The sequence below is a fragment of the Aythya ferina genome, assembly GCF_964211825.1.
Source record: "Aythya ferina genome assembly, chromosome: 2".
In the NCBI taxonomy this organism is placed as follows: Eukaryota; Metazoa; Chordata; class Aves; order Anseriformes; family Anatidae; genus Aythya; species Aythya ferina.
Genome location: NC_140297.1, coordinates 144,464,987 through 144,490,681, shown reverse-complemented (window position 1 = coordinate 144,490,681; position 25,695 = coordinate 144,464,987). Strand labels below are relative to the sequence as shown.

Here is a 25,695-nt window from a genome sequence, read left to right as displayed (position 1 = left end):
AGCATCAGCTGTCAGGTGAGTAGTCAGCCGGCAGGTGACCAGTCAGGCAAGAGGGCTGGGTTGGGCAATGCTGGCTGAGTGTGGACAGTTCAAACCATGTGAAGCCTCATAAAACCCACTCCTAGGGAGCACCAGCAACCAGGGCTACAGACACAGGTTGCTGCCAGCTCTGCTCACCTTCTCTGCTCCCTAGAAGGTTTGGGCTGCAGCCCTGGCAGCATCCTCAACACAGAGCAATGTATTAAACACTGCTGTCAGGTACATGGCAGCTAGTAGATGCAGACACAGCGACCACCTGACAGAATGCCCTGCACTCTACTTCTGTTCCTGTGGCATCCATGGTGAAGGGCACCATGGAGTGGAAGCTCCAATAAAGCTGTAAGAGGAGCACCCATTTGCTCACTCAGCTTCCACTACAGAATAGGTGTAAGACCCTGGGTATGGTAGACAAAGGATGAAAGGGTAGAAAAGGTGATGCCAGGCTTGGATCCAGGTATTGATCTTCTGACTCTTCCTGTTTCTCCTCTCATCATTCCCTGAAACTGAATGGATAAAGGATAGCACTGCTTGTTTCTCTGATCCTTTAACCTGTTGTCCCAACACGCTGAAATCTCTCTTGATTGCCCTTGGATTTCTGATTGAAACTTCACTTCTGCCTACTTGAAAAATTACTAATGGGTAATAATCTGAGGGTTGTACAAGGGAAAGAAGCTTTTTCTTCACATCTCTAACACAGTTCCCAGGGAGGCAGCAAACTTCCCCATGAAGTGGGCCTTCTGTTCCCTTCAGAAAGGAGTCTCCTATGACAACTACCCACCTATTTTATTTTTTTTCCTTGGTGGCAGCTGTTTTGATGCAGGGCATAGGCTGACTTGACCTTGGTGACACCTCTAAGCCAGATGAACTGTATTCCTTAATTTTGTTTGGTTCCACTTGCAGAGCCTCATACTTATTGCTCAAGAACACCTGGAAAGGTCAGGTAGTCACTGAGGAAATGCTTCTGCTGTACTGGGCAGCAGGAGCACCATTGCCTCCTATCCATCAGGTCACTGAGTGCATCCAGGTGGAGAGAGGACAGGAAATCCTCCATACTGTGTGTCCTTTCTGCCTGTTGGGCTTCCCTCAGGGAAGGTAGGGAACAATTCCAGTATGTCTCCATCTCCAAGTCCCTGGTACTCTCCAACCTACTCACCTCCTCCCAGAGTTGTGTCAGTGAGCAGAGGAGTGCCTCCCCCTAGGCACACTTCCCGCAGGTGTGCTCACTATTGCCAACCTGTGCTGGTGTAAGAGTAGGGCACACTGTATAGCCTGGCACTTGGGTAGCAGCACATTCTCCCTGGAGCTCTGTCTCAGAAGTTGCAGTGGGTGCTGAGCTCTGAAAGGCTATAACCCTATGCTGGGCAGATACCATTGCTCCCTGGTTGAGCTGGCCAAGCTTCAGCACCCTCCCTTGATAAACTGCTGCTGTTGTGCCGATGGGATCACCATGCTCCTGGTGCTCCCTGAGGGCTGCCTTGGTATGTGTGTGGGGCACAGCCACTCTCCACTCTGCCCTAGCCTCTCCGGCCACTCTCAGAAGGACTGCTGGCTCCTGGCGGCTCCCTCCAGTTTTCTCTGTGCAAGACACCAACCCCCCTCCCCCTCCCCACCTGCCGTGATCCTTCACTGTGCTGCAGAATGCATCTGCCCTGGAGCTGATCACCTCGGTGATGAGGTAGTTAATGAAGAACAGGTATATGCAACACTGACTGGGTCAACGGTGGAGCTTGATGGGTTTCAGTGAATGGGACTACATTTGGCTGTTGGAGAGTCACTAGTGGTGATCCCAAGGGCTCAATTCTGTGGCTAGTTCTGTTCAATATTTTGATCAATGATCTGGATGCAGGAGTGGAATGCAACCTCAGCAAGCTAAACTGGGAGGTGTTGTTGGCTCCCTGGAGAGATGAGAGGTCTTGCAGAGGGATCTAGATATATTGAAGCACTGGGAAATCAGTGTCATGACATTCAACAAAGGTAAATGCTAGGTGCTGCACCTGTGAAGGAGTAATGCCAGACACAAGTATGGATAGAGAGCTAGTGAGCAGCTCAGAAGAAAGGGATCTGAGTGTGCTGGTCGACAGCAGGCTCAACAGGAGTCAGCAGTGCGCCCTGGCAGCCAAGAGGACAAACTGAATTGTAGATTGCATTTAACAGAATAGCCAGCAAGCTAGAGAATGATTCTCTGGCAGTATTTAACATTGGTGTGGTCTCACCACGAATACTGTGTGCAGTTCTGGGCTCCACAATATAAAAAGGATGTTAAGATACTTGAACACATCCAGAGGAGGGCAACAAAGCTGGTTAATGCTGGAAGGCATCTCCTCAGAGTAAAGACTGAGAACACTTATTTTGACTAGTTTGGAGAAATGGAAGCAAAATGGTAGCCTTATTGTTCTCTACAGCCTCCTGAGGAGGGTAAATGGAGAGGGAGGTGCTGATCTCTTCTCCCTGGTAACCACTGATAGTATGCACAGGAATGGCACAAAGCTTTGCCAGTGGAGATTCAGACTAGATATTAGGAAAATTTTGTTGACGGTGGGAATGATCGAACTCTGGAACAAGCTTCCTAGAGAGGTGGTTGATGCCCCACACCTGTGAGTGTTCAAGAGGCATTTGGACAATGCCCTCCAACTGAACTATTCTAATTTCTCATTATAATTTCTAAAATACTTTCACTTACATTTAGTACATTTTTGAAAAATCCACCTTTGCCTCAGTTCTGCCTGAAATGCAGTAATGTAGCTGGACCTCTTAAATGTGGTGCTGAGTAAGAATGTCTGCGTATAAATGTATATGCACACCCATATATGCAGATACGCATCATAGATAATTAGCTCTGGAAGTTGTCTTATTATTAATAGCATCTATTTCCATATGACAACTATATGTATTCCCAGAAGATATTTGTCTAATGTTTTTTATTTCCAGAAGTGCTTTTAGATCCTACTTACGCACTCCAGTCCTTTATTAGCCTTTCAAGTAGAAGATTTATTACTAATTCAAATGTGAACCCTTGTGCTGTGCTTAAACAACTTTTGTTCAATAGGCTTTTCTCCATAGAGAGCAGGTTAATTAATTCTTCTTTTCCATGGCTTATTGTATACTTCAAGAATACTTTCTCATCTTTAAACTTACCAACAGTAGTTCAGTCAGTCCTTTATTGTTGGTTACATTTATAGACTTCTAACCTTTTTCATCATTTTCCCAACTGGTCCATGTCTTCCTTAAAATAAAGTTTCTAAGAATTGACTCTGTTTTAGAATGGGCTTTCCCAGCACTCAGTTGACAGGAGGAATTTTTCAGATTTTCACACATTTCTCTACCTATCACTGAAGAGTGGATGAAAGTGTATCATCCACTTTCACTTATCTTTTCATAACAGTAGGATATTTTTACTTGGGTTACATTTCTATGTCACTGTAACCTCTAAAGTGTTTATTTCTAATGATTTGCTACTTATACTGTATTTATTAATTGACTATACCTGCTCTTGTCTTTTATCCTATACTTGTCTGTATTGGATTGTATCCTACTTCAATGTCATTTTTTCAGTTTCTCATTTTCAATTCAAATTGTGTTTGTTAATATATTCACAGTCCCTCCCAGCTCTGTGTTAAATGGAGATTTAATAAGTATACTCTATTCTGCCATCTAAGGAGTTAATGACAATACTGAATGAAATCTGACCTAAGTAAACCTCTGTAAACCCCCTCTCAGTTATTCTTTCCTTTTGATAGTAAGAGTGAGAGAAGTCTAGGTTGGAAAGGACCTCTGGAGATATCTGATCTCCTATTCTAAGCAGAGAGTTAGATTAGGTAATCCATGGTTTTCTCAAAGCAAATCTAAACTAGATACAGTGAGGGAGATTCTACCACTTCTATCAGCAACCTGTTCCTGTGTTCTTAAGGGAATTTCCCCTAATGAAACTTGTGCTCGCTACCTCTTCTGTTTCTGTGTCATCTTTTCCATAACTGTGTTTAGGTACCAGAGGACTGTGATTAGATTCTGCCTTGAGTATTCTATCTCTAGGTTGAAGAAACCCAGTTCATTCAATCATTCTTCATCTGTGAAGCTCTCCAATGCTTAATCTTGGTGCATTTTCAATTTCTCAATCTTTTTTAACCATAAATGGACAGCATGGTAGATGTGGCCTAACAAGTACCACTGAGAGTCATACATTCCTGTAACTCTTTTTCCTCTCACACCTTTATATATTCCCTCCCATTATAATTCTAAAAATTTTCTCATATAATTGTTTTATCCATGTGATGTTTAACTGAAAGGAAATAAAAATTTGAGGCACTTGAAGGACACCTCTTTTTGCAGCCTTCTCCAACAGAAATTTCTTCAACAACAAACTGTGTAAACATAGATGTTTTGTATGCCTTTTTCTCACTCTCTTTTTTTTTTTCTTTGTCTTCACAAGTAAAACATTTTCATCTTTTAAGCACTTTTTCTTTTTTCTCTTATCTTTACATCTTCTACTTGCACATTAAAATCATAGGTACAGATCACATGAACAAAGAGTCCTGCATTCTCTTTCAGCAACAAAACCAAAACCAATCAAATAAACTGTACTGCAGTACAGATTATTTTTTTTTTTCTTAGACAAGGAGTGAAGGATAAAGTGTGTTTTTAAATCTTCACTGATAAAAGGTACTTCCTGATTATTTATGATTTTGAATTTGATAAATTAAACTGCACTACATATTATGTGGGAAAATTTATTAATTCAGAACTAACATAACTGAAATGCCATCAGGAAGCTAAATGTGCTACTGTTTATATTGGCAGTAAAATTAAACTCTTCAAGTATACTTTCATTTAAAATTGACTCACCAAAAATCACATACATCAGCAGCTTAACTATGGATGTGATTGTTGCCCTTGGATATTCCTGCTGTTATGCACTACAGATTTCTGAAGTTAAGGAAATCAACACCATACTTCTAAATAATTTCAAATAAAAGCTTACATTCAAGCATCTTAAATATCATGCAGTGTATTAAGTAATGGAGTACAATATGTAAAAATGTTTCCGTTCTTAGTTGGAGTGATAAGTAATTGTGAATAGATATAACAGCTACTTACAGTGAAACTTCAGGAAGACTCCTCAAAATCTCCATATTTTGAATTTACTTTATAGCAAAGTAAGCAAAGACTCATTACTGTTAGTTTCTTGTTTCTATACTGGAAGTAACTAGCTTAGACAAGAGCAGAGAAAAATATCTGAAACAAATCTGTCTGCTGCTAAATACTGTGTTTATTTAGTGTTCCTAAATACTGACAGATATGGCATACCTCGGTGTAATATTAGACAAACATAGATTTAAATAATATCTCAGAGAGGTGAAACATATACAAGATGTCCTAAATTAAAAGATTAAAACATTCTCATGTTGTATCATCAGATAAAGAATGTATTTTCAGTGAGGATGTATAAAATACAGTTTGAAAGATTTTGTTGTACATCAGTAAAGATATAGGCATAAAAGTAAAAGCCTACGAGTCAGTGAGAATATGTCTTCCATACAAGTATGCTTGTAAAACTTTAAAAACTATGTCCAATTAAGTTTAATGGCTTCTGCAGCCAGACAGGAACACATACTTTACTAAACAATATGGATAGTGCTTACTATCTAGACTCCTGATTTATATCTTCAACTTACCTTTGCATAGTTTGACAAGAAGAAAAATGAGAATTGCATTAAAAATCTATGCAAATACCTATAAATCTCAAGAGTGTCATGTAAGAACTAGTTATTTAGACAGAGCTAGTTTAATTTTTAAATTAATTACTTAATTTGTACGTATTTTTTAATTTAGATGGAGGGTGTTAATGCTTTTTAGGAGTCAAGCATGGCTAACAAATAGATTTTCTTTAGCCCTCTGAAGAAATAAGAAAGTGTTATCATCACCATTTAAGGTATAGAGAGGTAATCATCTCTATGGCAGAGAGAGATTAAATTGAGATACAGGAAATTTGTTCTAAAACAAGAAAGTATGCCTGGTTCTGAGGGGGACATGACCGTTTCAAACAGATTTGTCTTTTCAAGTGTATACATATGGCAATACATGCAAGCAATGTAATGAGTTTGTAACTGAAATTATTTTTTTTAGGACAAAGATTATAATTGAATGGAAATAAGGCCACAGAAAATAACTGAGTAGAATTCAGAAATTCAGAATTAGGAGACTGGATGTCCCATAAAGGGAAATTAATATATTCCACTCTTCAGGGAGACTCGGTTCATGAGACACTGTCACTATAAAATCCAGTGCAAAAATGCAAATGAATTTTCATCAAAAAAAATTTGCATGGTAGTCAGTATTTATTTTGCCCCAGCTCATCATTGATTATTTGTTGTTGAGCTCCAAAATATTTTAACAAGCTATTTCAGAAAGTGCATCCCATTATATTCTGTGCCCGGGTATGGCAATGTTATGTCTGCGTAAGTGGAGAGGAAAGTACATTCTCCTTGAGGGAAAGCTAAAATAATTAAATACTTAAAGTACGCTGGGCAAAATAAAAGTGATATATTTTAGGAAATAATCTGGCTTTGGATAAGGGTTAGGATATATGCTTGATATTCATAATTTCTTTATATATTTGGACATCATTTAAATGCAGACATAGAGATGTTTTAAATAGAGATCCTCCTGTTGGCATTCCCAAACAGAGACAAAAGATGGGTGACCTAATAAAGCAAAAGCCTTGAATGAGAAATTCTGAGCTTGTAATTGAATTATTGTGTAACCTGGGCCATCATCAGATGTCTTGAAGTACACCTGTCATGGTGTTTTCTACTGTCTGCTGCTGAGCTTCTAGAGATTTTCTTTGAAGAGTAAGCAAGGATTAAGGATTTCAACCAAAATTTAGACCATCTGAAAACAGTCCATAATTCTTAAGTGGGGATATTCTTTCTGCAAAAGTTATGAGCCTTTTCACCTCACACAGGTATTGTGAAACTGAAATAATTAGTGTTTATAAATGATTTTTAAATCTTTAAGTAGAAGTCTTGCTAAATGTGAAAAACATGTTTTACTGAAATGTAGTACAGTTCTGTGACTTAACCAGAAATTAGTGATATATAAAATGTGCATTAGCTGTCACTCTTCACATATGCAACATAATATACTCTTGATTGCTCCGTCAGGCTCGTAAATGTATTAAAATCTTGCTTTCTGACTGTCATGTAACCTTTTAGGCCTAATGAGGTATGTTAAGATTTATCTGCATGTACAGTCTCCTATGTGAAGATTCTGAACTTTCTTGTCATTATGATTTTAGTCCTACTTTTTAATAATTGTAATTTCCAGAACATCATCTGAAGATACATTATCTAAAAGCTTACAGAAAATTGCAGGATTATATATATTTTTTTTCCATTCTATGTAAATAGGATTAAAAAACAGCAAACAGTATCAGCTTCCATATTATTACATTAAAAATATAAGTATTTTAATCTGGGGGGATAGATGTAATGAACTACATGTATTCAGTATATAGAATCCCAGAATCATAGAGTATCCCAAGTTGGAAGGGATCCACAAGGATCATCAAATCCAACTCCTTTCTCTGCATGGGACCACTCAAAAATCAGACCATGTGTCTGAGAGTGTTGTCTAAATTCTTCTTAATTCTGGCAGGCTCAGTGCTGTGACCACTTCCATGGGGAGCCTGTTCCAGTGCCTGACCATCCACTCAACCTTTTTCCTAACATCCAGCCTGACCCTCCCCTGTCCCAGCTCCATGCCATTCCCTCAGGTCCTGTCACTGTTCACCAGAGAGGAGAGATCAGTGTTTGCCTCTCTGCCCCCCTCATGAGGAAGCTGTAGGTGACCCTAAGGCCTCCCCTCAGTCTCCTCTTTTGTAGGCTGAACAAACCAAGTGACTTCAGCCACTGCTGGTTTGTTGTTCTTCACCATCTTTGTTCCCATCCTTTGGACACTTTCCAGTAGTTTATGTCCTTACATTGTGGTGCCTGAAACTGCACACAGTGCTTGAGGTGAGGCCATATCAGCACAGAGTGGGACAGCTCTCAACCAGCTTGCACTGCTGTGCTTGAGGCACTCCAGGATAAGGTTGACCATTTTGGCTGCAAAGACCCACTGTTGACTCATATTCAGCTTGCTGTCAACATGGCAAATATCACATAATCTCAAGTCCAAAAGAAGCAAGCAACTGTGATTACCACATTAAATTCTATTCTAATAATAGATGCCAAATACCTCAATAGATTTTCTTGCACAGTTCCTGGGATGCATACACCGCACTTTAGAGACCATTGGTTTAGTTCACCTTTTGAAACTTTTAGACTTACATCTATTGTGTCTACATCTGAAAGTGCATGTTCTACACTCCTAGAAAGTGTCCTTCACCATAAGTGATGCTATTCTGAGCCAGATCATCAGTGTTATTTAGCTTCATATTCTTATATACCTGACTAAAGTGGCAAAGCTGGGGAGAAAAAACACAGATAGGCTTTGTTCGTTATCCTTAGTCAGATCATTAAAAGAAATCATTTTCTTCTTTAATTACCACATTGAAAGATGTTCTGGGTAGGCTGTGACACATAGGTGACTTGCTCAAGACCAATGTGGTTATAGCAGCAAGCAGATTTTCTCAGGACTCCTAGAGTCTGACAGATGTTTCTACTGCACCCAGCCCCACCTGAGGCTTCCCCTTGCCCTGCCCAGGACCCCATTTCAGCCCCTGGAGCTGCTCCATTTTTCTGGCTATTTAGCCATTCACATGCATGAATATATATTGGTATTACATATGTATATACACCCACACATGCATACGTAAACGTGATATATATATGAAAAGATTGTTAATGAAAGGCTTTTTTTTTTTTTTTTTTTTTTCCTCTCCAAAGGATGTTGATGGGAATTTTAGCCGTGTTTTAACTTATACTGAGTTTTCGCCTTGTCATTTTAAACTAGCATTCTCACAGTTCTGTTCTTCTGTGTCTGATTTCCTCATATATTTTGTTTCTTTTGTGCATTTTTTTCTTTGTATACTGTGCAAGCTAGATCAGCAACAAACAAACAAACAAACAAAAACATTTATTTTAAATGCAACAATGAAAGGTCATCTCATTCTGGAAAATTTCACTGAAGGTTTTTTTTTTTTTTTCAATAGTAGTATTTGTTTACTGTAATACACTCTTAAAATACTACTTAGATCTATTTTTTTTTTAATTCTACACTAGTTTTTTTTATTATTCTGAAATGTGTTGTTGATATACAGCATGAGATATAAAAATGACAAATCTACTGTCTGAATAATTAAATTCATACAGTATCCATAAATAATTTCAGACTAGCAATGGCTGTCAGATGTAAACAGAACTTTAAAAAATCAACCAAAGAGTAATAATAATAATAAATCTTGGTTTTTCTTTTTCAAATTAGAATACATAAAAGAAAACTATAGAAATACCCCCTTTTACTGTTTTAAAGTAAGGTATAGTCAAGATTACTTTGCAAACAGTGAGGTTCTGTTTTTCACAACCTAGTTAAGTTGAAAAGCTGAAATGTTATTACAAAAACAAACAAACAAACAAACAAAAAACTATTTTTGCAATTTTCACATATGTACTATTAATTAAGAATAGGGAGATTTTTATGGAAGCTTCCAAAGACAAAATTTTCTAAAGGTTAGTGACTAGTGATTTTTTTTTTTTTAATTTAGAATGACTTTCTTTTTTTTTTTTCATTCCTTGAATCTTAAAACATGGACAAAGTTTGGTCTAGCTACTAGCTGGTAAGACCTTAGTGTATTATTATTGTATGCTAAGATGCTTGTTCTTTTCTGCATTTAATATATAAATTCATTCTCTACATCTATACATACATATGTACACACGTTTATATTCTTTATAAGAACTGTGATGGAAATATCTGTAAGTTCATTATTTTATCTTTTTTCTAGTTGGTTAACTGCTTTTCACGTTTTCCCATTTAGGTGGTTCTCAGTGATTGGCCTTGCTAATAGCTCTTTGAAAATCCAAATAAAGTCTGTCTATCTGGTTAACATTATCTTATAATCATATAATCTGGCAAATTTTCCATGGAAGTCTAATAAGCTGAAATTTCCTCTTTTACACATTGTTCTGAGCTCTTTATTGCACTCAGGCAAATCATCAGTTACATTTTTTTCAATAGACTGCAAATCTTTAATCAGTTTTCCTGTACTGAAGGTTTCCCTTGTTTGTTTTTGCTCTCAGGATGATGTATTGCTGCTTATGTGTTTTAGTGGTGATGTTAGATTTTTTAAATGAAAGTTTCTACATGACTTGTACAACAAATATAATCTCTGATTGTTTAACTGTTTTACTAGGTTCAGTAAAAACTCCAAAAAAGGAGATTTATTTTCTTTAATATTAATTTATCCTTGTTGATTTTTATTTTCAATTGTAGTTCATTGTTTTCTCTAAATTTTATTTTCCCTTAGAGTTTATAGATATATGCACGTACTTCCATATGTATAATTATAATTCATGATTTCTCAGTGTGGTCTTAAATTAACTATGTAGCTTTCACATCTCTGGCAGTTAGAAAGCACACATATGCATTGTTAGAATGAGTTTCGATTTTTTAAAACAACTTTGGAAACAGATAAGGAAATAGATAAGTAAACACCTCAGGAAGTTAGACATTTAGGAAATCTCTTATGTGACACCAATGACTTTGTAATTTAAAAAATACTTCCTTTTTAATAGATATATTGGGTTTTTTATTTCCTATGAATATATATGTCTCCTATGGACATAACTCCATTAACTGCAATGGTCATCTATTTATTTTAAAGAAATTGAAAATAGATAAGCATTAATTTTCATCTATTGAAAATTTATAGGTCAGAGAAAAAAAATCTTATTCCACCAGAAATATTCTCCCTTCGTATCTTTGATCATATTAATTTTCTGATGCTCACTAGCTGTGACAACAAGCCGGATATCCTACAAATTTTTGTTCAGGTTTCATAACTACATCTTTGTATGTATCATATTTGATTAGCTAAATTAATTGCCATACTGATCATGTTGTTTTCTTACTTCATAATAATCTCAAATACAAAATTCCTGTGCATATCTGTGCATATGAGTAAAACTCATAATAACTTCTGAAGAGCAGACTGGTATTTTGAAATGGCGAAAGCTGTCACATATTTCTTCTGTCTCTCACCAAGAGCTGCTTCAACGCTCAGAAGACAGTGTAGTCTTATGAGTCTTTTTTTATCTGTAACATGTAAAATTAATTAATGATTTTTTTGTGTGTGTTTACAGTATGTCTGCAATCAGATGTGGTACTGTAAGAAAATGGCAGTTTTCACAAACATAGTGACTTAGTAAAAGCCTTATTAATTCTAAATGGCAGATCATACATACCGATGTGTAATAATTTGCTTGTAGATGGGTGCAGTAAAAATCCCTTTTTTATGAAAAATATTAAAGGTCAAATTTGATCAGTCTCATATTTGTATTTTACTGAGCTGCTACTGCTGTCACTGAGTCAGTGAAGTAACTGCTTATGTTATGTTTAAAGGTAGTGAGTTCAATATACATCTGTGACCATAAGCTGCTAGTATAAATTTAAAAATGTTTGTTTTTAAAGATGTTAGACATCCATGTCTCTATGCTCATGTACTTCCAAATTCTGTATTAAATATTCAGAAGCACAGTCAGAACTAATCTTCAAATGCATATATTATCTCTATTGGAATGGTAATCTAATTCATGCCTTTAAATCAGTTCCAAAAAAATAAAGAGATTTCTAGCTGGTTAATATTGAACCAAAGCCAGTACAGAAACCTCAGAAGACACAGGAGTAAACTAGGAAAGAACTAATTGGTTTCTCGGTAGTAATAGTGACTCATTTCTTGATATTCACACTAGTATATTTCAATTACTGGAAAATGCAACAGCTCAGATTTTGACTAGTGTTTTGAGGCTAGCTTTTACTGTGATCTTGAAGTAGTAAATAATGAATTTTGACAGACTTAAAATCCTTCAAAAATAGGCATCATATATGTCTATATTAAGGAATCTTCTTATGTCAAAAAAACCTACTCATGATGAATCTGAATGCCTGTGAAACTCCCGTTCTGCATTGTATTTTGGAAACAGGTACCCAATCACCCATACAAGTGACTAGCCTATATTAAGGTTGTAAAGTAGGGTTCTCAAACCTCTAAAATGTGACAGATTCAACAAATTAAGGAAAAGGCATTGTGTTGTTAACTTACTGCTATACATTTTTTAATATATAACACTCTCAACGCATGCAAAAAGCTTATAGAATGTTCAAAGAGCTGAAAGTCTTTTTTTTTTTTTGAATAAGCCTTTTTGCAGCTGCTTGTCTAAAATGTAATACCAGACAGCTACATTGCTATCAAAGTTGCAGTTCCTACCTGTGTTTACATAAAACACCACCACCGCTACAATCTATAGTTCTTAGCATTATTTCTATGCAAATTTGTATTTCCTAATTTTAAGATTTTGTTTACATTCTAAATGAATGCAGAATCTTTTTGCTTGTCATGTATTGCTAACTTGTGCTACGATTTATTAGGACAGAAGAACAGCACTTAGGTTGTTCCCTCATTTTCTCTCTCAAAAAAAATCATGTTCATAATATCTGTTATACAGATAATCAGTTTTCTTGAAAAACATATAGTGTCCTGTGTCCCATCTTTTAACTGTCACCCATTTCATTTGAAAAAAAGGCAAGTAAAATTGGGATAATCTAAATTCCTCTGTGCCTAACTCCATACAGTCCCTAATGGACAACTATCTACATGAGAGGAAAAAATAAGTGTTATAGATGTTGTTACCATTTTAAATAAAGAAGTAACATCTGACATATTTTACTTCAAGTATCCCAACAATATTATTTCTAACAAAGGGGGTTGCTAGAGGACATGGTGTAAAAATTCATCAAAATTAGTAATTTCCTCTATTAAGTGATGACAAATACCAGGAAAGTGGGTAACACAATAATTCTTAAGGTGATGTATGTGATTTTTTTTTTTTCTACATATTGTTTGATTTTTAACTTCAGCATTTCAACTTGAAAATAAATTGTGACGCTTTCTTCTGGAAGAAAATAAAAACAACATAATTGTGTTGGAAATTATTGATGCATGCACTGAAAAAGAAAGTAAAAAATCTGTCATTAGCAATCTTTTCTCACAAATATAAGAATATCAGTTCTGTGTTCCCATATTTAGACATGTCTGCAGAATTAGCAGCACTAGCTCCTAGTACATTTATTTATTTGCATTTTACAAAACAGTCTTCAGGAAATCAGTTTCTTACTGTTTCTTACAGTTTGTTTTCCTTTTAATTAACTTTTTTTTCCCCCCATGTTTCTAAAACCTTGTGATTTCAGTCCCTGCTTATTAAACTTTATGGAGGAAATGTGTATGTGTGCTTTACATAATTCAGCTGCCAAACTGCATATAATGTATAATCTAATTTTAAAAGAGTAACTTAATATATTTCTCAGGTCATGTTTGCTTCCATTTAGCAGTCCTATATTCTCATTTTTGAGAATATTCTCAAATATATATGATACCCATTTGGCATGGGTAAATAACATGACAGCATTTGGAAATTGTTAATCTGTTTTGCATGTTTACCAGTTGAAAATACAGATAGCTGAACTAAAGTTGACTCAAACTATTCATCTGACATATTCTTTATTTGGTTAGCAGATGGTTAGTAGAATTATCTATTTCAACAGTAGTTACTTTTGCAACTTTCGGCTTCTCTGTAAGCTTTGTTCATGTTAAATGGACTTACTCATGTGAAGAACTGCATAAATCTTCTCAGTCAGTACTTCCAAAATTCAGTGAGAACAGTTTATTTTTTCACCTACTTTGCTTACGCCTTGCAGTGCTGCAAGAACCGTCACAGAACCATAATGGCAGTTCACAGACAGGCAAATTATCTTGTGAGCAACTGCTAGAATTCATAAGGGTGGTCAGGGAATGTCTTGAAACAAGGACGTAGGAAGTATTTTAAATTTTCAAAAAATAAAACAGAGAATTTATGTAGACCAAGTGGACTACAATAGTCCAGGAGTGGTTTTCAAAATATCACTGAAAGCTAAACAAAAAATCATCTTAGTTTTGTAGTACTTACACTACATTTCCTGTAGTCTGCAGCCCTTCAAAGGCTGCAGTGGTTGATAATGAATCTTCATGTGATCAGAGGCAGATAACTTGGGATGCCTGTTGAAATAAAGACAACCAGTAAAAGGATAAAAGAAGCAATGATGATATTGAACAAGAAAATACAGTGTTGACATGCAGAGGGGCAGACAAATTACTGGGAAAATAAATTATTTATTTACTTATTTTTTAATTTGCAAACTATGGGTTATAGACTAGAAAATAAAATATAAGCATATTATAACTGTAATATATTAGAACATTGGTTTCAGTGCAGTTATACTGATACTTGTCAAAAAACACAGATGTGATTTATTCATCAGTTGCCTGAAAAATGCTATTACAGACTATAGTATTGATGATAATCTTGAAGGTCTTTTCTAACATAAATAATTTGATGATTCTTTGACGGGTAAAGGTGGTGCAAATTGTGTGGCAGTACTGAAGAAACAATGTGCTTGTCACATTTGATTGTCTTTTCTAGTAACCTTAATTTTTTCTTCCTCTCTGACATATTTAAAATTGTATAGTATATGAAGAAAAAATGGCACAGTAATCGATCACCAGCATTGTTTTCCTAAGAATTTAGGAAGTTTTTCATGTTCTAGGTATTGCTTGTGAATTTGTATGGTGAAAAAAAAGGTGCATAAATAATTCCCACTGGAGATTCCACATAATCATTCTATGAATGAGCTCTTTTAACAGGGTCATATTTATCAGGAGATTTTCATACAGTGGCAGAAGTTTTCATATAGCTGCATAAGTGTAAGAACTGTATACTAGCAGAAATGCAGTAAAGGCTAGAACCAGAAATGAGCCAAAATGCCTAAGGAGTTTTTTTTTTCTTTTTTTTTTTTTTTTTTTAAAGGAGTGGTTAGCTGTGTGCTTCCATTTTGAATTACATTATTTCTGGTGACTAATGGGGAAAAGGGATAAACTAGTCTGGATCCAGGAAAAAACAAGTGTGCATTCAACAAAGATCTAAGTATTAAGGAGCCAACAATAAAGGCCTTTCATTGGCTTCAGCAGGCTGAAGTTAGTGCCTAAAATTCTTCAGCAGAAATGTCCCTGTTTCTGTCCTTTGAGGTATTTGTGATGTTAGATGCAACCTAAAGTAAATAATGGTATCAGTTGGGTTGTGGGTTTCTTGTTTTGTTTTGTTTTTATGATATACTACTGTAAATAACTATACAGACTTTAATTTGTCACTAAATGTTATTTACAATCCTTAAAAACAGATAGCACTATTTTGTATAAGACTTTTACACATTTCCTTTAAAGTTTCTAGGAAAAATATAGACATAGTCATACACCAATAAATAAACAAACAAAAATATACAGTGATAAGAGTGATCTTGGTGTTCTACTTCATAACTTCTTGTCTTTCAAGAAGGTAATAGCATAAACTTATTAAATTCTTTTTAACTATTCAATCTAAACTGTTATTTAAAGTAAATGGAGCAATTTATCTTAGTATAGCTTCTCTTTTCACTCCAAGTACATTAGTTTTTTGAAAGAAAAGCTTGGACACAAGCGAAAGTATATTTTATTTTGTTAGAATAACTAAACATGAGTCATTCCATTGTCTCGTATTAGGTGGTTCTATTTTTGCTCAATGGTATTTTAATCCTTTATATCTTGATTAACTTAAATTAGAGCTTGTTTTATGATACTGCTACATGCATTTCATATTTGAATTAAAATGTGAACTTTCTTTTTGCAGTTAAGACTTGTGGATCCAATCTTCAGGGTCCTGGTGGCACTTTCACATCACCCAATTTTCCATTCCAGTATGACAGCAATGCTCAGTGTGTGTGGGTCATCACAGCTATCAATACTAATAAGGTAAGTTTAACATTATGGTTTTGCTTTAAAAATAAATGCCACAAAATCATAATTAGGCCATGCCATTTGTTACTAATATGTTTTGTTTCCACAGTTCAGCTGCTGTATGTGTTACATTGCAGAAATTTCTATGAAATGGCTGATATTAGATGGGTATGGACAGATGTTAAAACATGTTGTTTTTCCTAAGAGTGTTTTACTTTTTGTATGCCAAGTAGTTGCCATCATGTTTTTATATCGTTCTCAAAATGAATTCCCAGAAGAAATTACCTATGGTATGAAACAATATCATGGGTCCACAAATATTGTGTTACAGTTAGTAGAGCTGCACTGTGTGTAAAAGTGCTTGCACTGTATTTGCAATCAGACTGCATGAGAAATCAGTGAAATTCATGAATTCAGTTTTACTTATGAAAGGACTACTATAAAGTTGTATAACTTATTCCACTGTCTGAACTGTTTATTGAAATCTCACACACTTTATACCTACAGTTTATACCAAAGCACTAGGATTTCTGATAATGCCAGATGAGTCAAATAAAAGCAATAAAGCTGATTTATGATACCAGTTGTCCTTAATTCCAACAAATAGGCACCTGGCAGCAATGACCGTATTTCTAGGTGAATCACTTCATCTTAACTGAGAGTAATGGACTTGTTTAGAAGTAAAACAAAAGAAATTAACTGTATAGTTTAGGAATGTTTTATCAATGTCTGTGTTTGCTGCTATCAGTAGTATGTTCTACCTCTTCATTTCTTTTCTGTGTTGCCATCTGCATCACACCCCAGGAACTGATCACAGAGGCTTTGAAGGCCTCCTCATCCACACTGAATTTATTAATCATGAAGCAGCAAAAACATGATCACGTTTCAAAAGCCATTTGACTACATTGTTAGATTTCTCTGTCTATTCTGTCCTGTGTGGAAGAGTCTGTCTCCAGCCACTTTTGTGTTCCACTTTGGAAGAAGAAAAATGAATATTTAATCAAGTGACTGGAATATTCATAATGGAAAGAGTAGATGTTTTTGGTGGGAGTTTGGTGATATTGAGGGGATTGTTTGTTTGTTTTATACTTGTTCTATTTAATCCAGTTTATCCAATTTATAGGTCTTTAAAAATCTGTCAAGAGGTCCTGAAAGATGATGCAGAGAGCAATAGTTGTCTGTCCTCCAGGTGACATTGTATTTGCAGTTTCAGAAATGTTTCCAAAGTTCAAAATAATAAAGCTCCATTTCTCTATCCAAAAGAAGCTTAATGTTTTTATATTTTTTTATTTTTATTAATCAAAACCCTTTGGGAACAAGATTAAATTTATGCATATCTAGAATTTCTGAGAGCAAATTCTGTCAAATTTGGTGGTGTATACAATTTAATATCCTGTTCTTTAAGGAAGTTTAGTGCAGTTCCTACAATTTGAACACGTGATCTAAATATTTGGTTTGAAAACTATCATTGAGCTATTGTATAGAATTAAATGAAGACCCTTTAGGACATAATTTTACTTAAAATACGTTACTTTCTTAAATGCAGCAAGAGTATGCCTACATAAAAAAAATCATGTGAGAATGACTTTAAGCTCACAATTAGTATGTACCATCTGGCAAATCTCAAGTGGCTCCAGAGTTAAGATATTAATGACTTGAAAAGGTTTAAGAATTACACTTTTGGACAGAAGCATTTATGTCTTAATAATGCCATCCTTCATCTTCCTCACCAATTCATAACATGATGATGCCATGTTATCTGCAAAACTCCAAAACTTTGTTGCGATCAAAAGTACTTCTCACTGGCGCACTCAAAAGCATTATTCATCAGTATTGTTTTCCTTACACATTTCCACTTTTTGTTTTAAGAAATTTTGGATTTAAAGTTGAGTGCAGGAAAGTAAGAAGTGAGCACATTTTGTCTCCAATTGTTTTGGAATCCTAGAGTCACTGAATGGTTTGAATTGGAAGGGACCCTTAAAGATCATCTAAGTCCAAGCCTCCTGCCATGGGCAGGGACAATTTTCACCAGATAGGTTGCCTAAAAGCCTATCCAGCCTGGCCTTGAACACTTCAGGGAGGGGTCATCCACAACTCCTCTGGGCAACCTGTTCCAGTGTTTCACTGCCCTCAAGTGGTGAAGTCAGCATGGTTCACAGAGTCACAGAATAAATGAGGTTAGAAGGGACCTTTGGATGTCATCTTTTCCAACCCCCCTGCTCAAGCAGAGACACGTAAGAGCTGGTTGTCTAGGACCATGTCCAGATGTGCTTTGAATATCTCCAAGAAGTGAAACTCCACAGCTTCCTTGGGCAACCCGTTCCAGTGCTTATTTCACTTTTATAATGAAAAAGAGATTTCCTCGGTTCAGACAGAACCTCCCGTGTTTGCATTTCAGTTTGTTCACTTTCTTCTTATCCTGTCACTGGACACCACTGAAAATGAGTTTGGCTCCATCTTTGATCCATCCTCCCTTCAGATATTTATATGCATTAAGATCCCACTGAGCCTTCTTCAGGCAAACTAGACCCTTGGATGAATCCCACCTGGCCCTGTCAATTTGTATATGTTCAAGGAGTGTAGTAGGTTGCTAACCATTTCCTTTGAATTATAATGGCTTTATTCTGCTTCCTGTCTCTGTCTTCCAGCTCAGAAGGATCAGTACCCTGAGAAGGATTAGTCTTACTAATAAAGACTGACACAAAGAACAAATCAAGTTACTCCCCTTTTGCTCATCTGCTGTCTTTCCCCCTCCACTCACCCCCTCGCCATTCAGTAAAGGATGGAGGTTCTCATTAGCCCTTCTTTTGTTTTTTTATGCATTTATAAAAACTTTTTAAATTGTCTTTTACTGCCATAGCCAAGTTAAATTCTATCTGGGCTTGGGCTCTTCTAATTTTGTACTTGCATAACCTCACAACATGCAGTCCTCGAGTTGCTGGCTCCTTCTTCCAAAGGTCATAAAATCTTTTTTCTTCCTGAGTTCCAGAAGAAGCTCTCTGTACAGCCAGGCTGGTCTTTTTTTGCTCTGTCTTGTTTTTTGTTTTTGTTTTGGTTTTTTTTTGGCACCTAGGGACAGCCTGCTCTTATGCCTTTAAGATTTCTTTATTGAAGAATGTCCAGCCTCCCTTCACTCCTTCTCCCTTCAGAACTGCCTCCCAAAGGACTCTCTCAACCAGTTCCCTAAACAGGCCAAAATCTGCCCTCTGAAAATCTAAAGTAGCAGTTCTGGTAACCACCCTTCTTGCTTCTGCAAGGATTGAGAATGTCATCTCATTATCATTATGCCCAAGACAGCCTCCAACCATCACCCATGAGACCTTCCCTGTTAACAAACAATGGGGCAAGTTAACAAACAAGTGAGGCACCTTCCCTAGTCAGTTCCCTCACCACCTTTGTATTTCCAATTAGTTTAAATTTTCACTAAACTGATCTTCGTCTACTGAGTCTTCCTTTCTCCACACTTTCTGTCTGATCTCAGGGTTCTGTAATTCCTGAATTCAGTGAAACAGAAGTGCAAAAGGCATCCAGTATATCAGTCTTTTCCATGTCCTTTGTCATCATGTGTCCTGCCCCATTAGTGGAGAGCCCTTAGTTTCCTTAATTTTCCTTTTATTGCTGACATACATGTAGAAGCTCTTGTTCCACTCATGTCCCTTGCTAGAGAAAATAAAGAAGGGATGTCTCCTCTCTGAAGCTCTTTAAAGTAAATATATTCTCATTATATGTTTTTAAACAAAACAAAACTTTGTCTTTTTTTTTTTTTTGGAAAAAATCACTATGTCACTATGCCTTTTACTGTCTGGTTAGAAAGAGTATCTTGGCTTTAAAACTCTATGTGAATGTATTCAGAAGTGTAGCATTGCTAGCAGCAGACCTATTTGCTATGAGCTGTCCAATATGATTAATTTAAACTGGAGGTCATATGTATGTATGTATGGCAAAATACAGCACAATGGATTATTTTGTTTGGTGTGAAAATCTACTCTACATATTTAATTATTATTGCTTTTAAAAATTGTCAAATATTAAAATGAGATAAACTGTCTTGACAACATATAAGGAACAATGCACTGCATGCCACAATGTGGTCAAATGATCATTAAGAAAAGGTACATAAAATGTGACAAGAGCATCAAACAGAATATTTTTAAAATATTTTTCTCAAATGTTTATATCAGTCGATGTGTATCTGCCTATCTACATGTATGTATGTTTTACTTAAATGTTTATGAGTTTTGTCATTAAGTCTTGATAAGTATTGCAGTCTTTCCTTAATTTTGAATATATGTAGTTGTCAGTCTATCCAAAAATATATAGCTAATGTAGGGAATGTAATGTCAAATGGAGACCTTCTTTCATTATCACTCTCAAAAAATGGATCTAAAATGCTAAAGGTAGGGTTACAGAGATTTGCCTGAAAGAACATTCAAGAAAAATGTGCCTCTCTGTGGTACATTAAATACAGAACAGAATTTAAAATTTGTTGCTTTGGCCTGAACTGTAATTCTCATATTGTTAATCTCTTGAGTCCATAGGAAATATACCTGCACAGAAATTAGAATAAAGTTCTCTCAGTTTGGATTCAACCTCATTACATCTCTCACATCTAGTTAGGGAAATGATACTTGGATATCTCATGGGATGTTGTACAAACTCATCAGGTAGTTTCATCAGTCATTTTGAATTGTTAACAACAGACATGGAGAAGGCTGAAGTACTCAACAACTTATTTGACTCAGTCCTCAGTCCTTATTTGACTCACTACCAGTCAGGCTTACCAAGTCTTTCATTTCCCTGAACCTGTAGACGGAGGCTGTGTAAGCAAAGAGCAGGTTCAAGACCACCTGATGAATCTAAACAAGTACAAATCTATGGGCCCTGATGAGAGTTATTGTTCTTACCAAGAAATAGCTGCACATATTGCTTATAATTTTCTGTGGTATCACATTTCATTTAGTCTATCTCGGGTATGACCTGTATGCACAGAAATCAGGTTACAGACTGAATTTTACAGTTACTTGCATCTTGCTCCAGTGCTGTCTTTTTCTCAGGTCTTGTTAGGCCTTGTTCTTCATGTGACTAGTAACAAAGTTTTGTTTTATTCATGGACTAACAGCCTTTGTTAAAGGGAAATAGCAGTTTGCAACCTCTGAAGAGAGAAGCATAGATCAGACTTGTTTTATTTAGAGTTTTATATGTGAAAACTATATGTAGAAGAATCTAATGATATGAAGACAGTGTCTTTAACATTTAATTCAGTAAATACCTACAGGACCTCATCTTACCAAAGAAAACACTAGGTGGATTGAGCTCATTCAAAGGCTTTTTTTTTTTTCTTTTTTTTTTTTTTTTTTCCCAGAACTTACAGAATAGAATCATGGAAAAAGTTTCATTTTGTTAGGAGCACTGCAAGATTTTCTGTATTGTGCTGTCTGGTTACAGAGCCTTAGTTCCTATGCTTCTTTGGTTCTGTAAATCGAAGTATCAACTCTTGCCTCTAGTGACACAAATTCACAGCTATGAATTGTTATCACAGCATAAGCATGCTAAAACTGACTTTGGCCAAGAGAAAACCAAATAATTCTGAGATGCTTCTTGTCAGGTCAGTACAAATCCTGAAGGCTTTTACTAGTAATGGAAAAAATCATACTTGCTAGTCTGCAATAAAACCTAGTTCATACTGTTTAGCTTAAATAACATGTGGGATGAGATAGTGTCAGTTTTGATTCTTGATTTTGTTCTTCAAAAGGGTGAGCTATAAGATGCTCAGTCTAGATTTAATAACAGGCTAAAACTTCAGTGAGATCAGAACTAGGGCTAAAGTTAACCAGACTTCAAATCTTACAAATTATACTTGTTGATTTTTTTGTAATCCGGTGATAGAAATGCTGTGGAAAGCATCAGTGCTAGAATGACAGCCTTTCTGACAGATCTCAGACATATTCACACCACATAAAATTCACCACAAGGAAGCAGAAAAATAAGCAAAAGAGATTCTTTAAAAACAGATCAAGCTGTTTTCCAAAATTTTTAAGGAGCAATTAATCAAACAATATCACTGTTAAATTTGATGGACTAGAAAAATAGGTCCTTCTCTTAATTTTACTTGACAAGAATTTATATAAAGAAATTGATATGATCATATCCTATGTTGCTGTTCATTTATCACAATCATATTTTATATTTTATATTCAGTGTACTTAGTGTGTAAAAGTATTCTTACAATCTGAATAAATAGGTAAATGTATCCTGAATGTTTCAACAGTTTGCCAATGTTCACCTTTTATCTATTGCACATCAAAATAATTTTGAAATCAATAATGATTTGCTTCTGAGAGTTAGGAGTTGGTTGTTCGTTTTTTGTTTCTCTTATATATAGATATATATATATGTATATTTGCTTGGTCTTTCTCTGGCTGTCAAATATTTTATATTCCATTCTTTCCCTTCTCCTTCCTTATGTCATGATGTTGCTGTTTCCCTCCTGTAAAAACTTCATCTTTGCATTTCTGTTTGTGTGCTTTTTAGGCAAAGCCAAAATATGCGAAATAAACTTAGCAAAAAAGCTGAATGTTTACATTTAATTTACCACAGCTGTGTTATCTCATTAACTATTGTCAATGGAACATTTCCTAAGCTTGTCATCAAGCTTAAAACTAGTTACCATGCATATTTATTCATGTTGACAGTATAAATCTCAGACAGGCTGGGTAGTTTACCATGAAATCAAACACTCATTTCATGATGTCTGTTTTAGTCAGACCTGTTCGAACAAACAACACGATAGCTCTTTTTAAAATTAAGTATCTCGAACTTGGCTTTTCCTAAGCCTGTTGTCAAGATATACTGCAGTTAAATGATCAGAAAATATGATAATATTTAAGCTCACTCTTAACTATATATTTTAACCATAATCCAGTTTTTCTTCCATGTTATTTGTGGATAAAGAAAATCTGCTGCTGTATTTATCAAAATAATTTATTATATATGGAACTAGGAGATGTAAAATGTTTCACTCCTGATCATAAGCTATTGAATTGCTTTATAGTTTCATTGCTGCTATTCTTCCATATCATTCAAAAACATTTGCTGTTTAATGTATTTATCAATGACTTAATGGAATTGAGTGAATCCTCAGTAAATCTGCAGATGACACCAAGCTGAGTGGTGCAGCTGATGCAACAGAAGGAAGGGATGCCATCCAAAGTGATATGGACAAGCTTGAGAAATATGCCCACATAAACCTAATGAGGTTCAACAAGTCCAAGTGCAAGGTGCTGCACCTGGGTTGGGGAAATCCCAGACATGGGTACAGACTGGGAGAAAAACTCAATGAGAGCAGCTCCACAGAGAAGGACCTGGGGGTTTTGGTATAAGCCAGTATGTGTGTACTTGCAGCCCAAAAGGCCAACTACAGGCTGGGCTGCATCAACAGAGGAGTACCCAGCAGGTTGAAGAAAAGGGACCTCTATTCTGCCTTTTGAGGTCCCACTTGGAGTACTGCTTCCAGGCCTGAAGCACCCAGCACAAGAAGGCTCCTGGAAGACTTCATTTTGTCCTTTCTCCTTCAAGGGGCTTATAAAGAAGATGGAGAACTTTTTACATGGGCATGTAGTGATAGGACAATGGGGGATGGTTTTAAACTAAAAGAGGGGAGATCAAGATTTGTTATTAGGAGGAAATACTTTACTCACAGTATGGTATACCACTGGAACAGGTTTCCCAAAGAACTTGTGGATGCCCCATCCCTGGAGTTGTTCAAGGCTATGTTGGATGAGGCCCTGATCAACCTCATCTATTGGGTGGCATCTCTGCCCATGGCAGTGGGGTTGGAACTAGATGATCTTTAAGGTCCCTTCCAACCCAAGCCATTATATGATTCTATGATTTTGATCCAGTTAAAAATATCAGTAATATACATAAAGCAGTTTTATATATATATACTAGAAACACATTTGGAGAGAAAGCAGATTGTTTTATTGGCATAAAAGCATAGAAAATAACCCAATATGTCTGAGATAGGAGTTTAGCAGATTTGGCAGTGAGGGAATAGAATCAATTGATGAAGGAGGAGTTGGAGTCAGAAGGTATATGGATGTACTGTGGTTTAAGCATTGGAGAGAAATTGTGAAATAAATAATCAGATTTGGGGAGGGAAAAAAAAAAGATCACAGAATCACAGAATCACAGAATCACAGAATTTCTAGGTTGGAAGAGACCTCAAGATCATCGAGTCCAACCTCTGACCTAACGCTAACAGTCCCCACTAAACCATATCCCTAAGCTCTACATCTAAACGTCTTTTGAAGACTTTCAGGGATGGTGACTCCACCACTTCCCTGGGCAGCCTGTTCCAATGTCTAACAACCCTTTCGGTAAAGAAGTTCTTCCTAATATCCAACCCAAAACTCCCCTGGCTCAACTTAAACCCATTCCCCCTCGTCCTGTCACAAGGCACGTGGGAGAATAGACCAACCCCCACCTCGCTACAGCCTCCTTTAATGTACTTATAAAGAGCAATAAGGTCACCCCTGAGCCTTCTTTTCTCCAGGCTGAACAAGCCCAGCTCCCTCAGCCGCTCCTCGTAGGACTTGTTCTCCAGGCCCCTCACCAGCTTCATCGCCCTTCTCTGGACGATAATGTAATCACAAACAGATTAATGACTTGTCCTCCAATCCTTCAATTTTACTATGTCTCTATTTCTCTATTTTCATTATGAGAGGATGCATTTCCTTAGTTATTGTAGTTATTGTAGATGTTATCTAACTAACCTTTATTTATTTATTTTATTTTTTATTTTTTTATTTTTTAAAAAAATTTTGTGAATATATGAGCCCTGTTGTCCTGGTTTCAGCTAGGGTAGAGTTAATGTTCTTTCTAATAGCTGGTATGGTACTTTGGTTTATGGTACTTGTGTTTAATATGAGTGTAATGATGATAACACACTGATGATTTAGCTGTTGCAGAGCTGTGCGTACACTAAGTCAAGGACGTTTCAGCTTCTCACACTGCCCTGCCAGCAAAAATGCTGGGGGTACACAAGGAGCTGGGAGGGGACACAGCCAGGACAGTTGACCCAGGCTGGCCAAAGGGACATTCCGTACTATATGACAATATACTGAACAATGAAACTTGGAGGAGTTGGCCACAGGTGGGGTCTGCCACTCCTTGGGGACTGGCTGGGCATTGTTCAGTGGGTGGTGAGCAATTGCATTGTCCATCACTTGTTTTGTATTCTTCTATCATTATTGTTATTATTTTCCATTTCTTTTTTATTACTATTATTATTATCATTTTTAATTCTCTCCTCCATCCCACTTGGGGAGAGTGAGCGAATGGTTGTGTGGTCCTGGCTGCACCTTTTTTACATTGTGAAAATATGATCTCCCCATAGGGGATAGATGAGAGATCACACCTATTGCAATAACTGGAACAGGAATAACTGTTTCTCTTTTGGCCAACAGCAATTTTAAGGTCTAGCCATAATTTGAGTTTGAAGAATTAACACTGCCTTTGTTTAAATGTTTAGGTAGAGTTAAAAGCTGAATTTGAATTTTAGTTCTGTTTAGTTCTATAGGTTCCTAAAAGTGGTCCAAGTTATTTCTACTGTACACTCTGAATGCAAACACAGCTAAAAC

The 25,695-nt window shown here is 36.1% G+C and overlaps 1 protein-coding gene across 5 annotated transcripts in view; it reads left to right on the top strand.

The window, feature by feature from the left end:
- Positions 1-25,695, top strand: part of CSMD3 (CUB and Sushi multiple domains 3) — a 684,493-nt gene that overhangs the window by 299,364 nt on the left and 359,434 nt on the right. For all 5 annotated transcript variants that reach the window (XM_084509891.1, XM_084509890.1, XM_084509889.1 and 2 more), the window contains one exon: positions 15,948-16,069. In XM_084509891.1, coding sequence (XP_084366017.1) covers positions 15,948-16,069 — 122 coding nt within the window. The remainder of the gene's footprint in view (positions 1-15,947; positions 16,070-25,695) is intronic.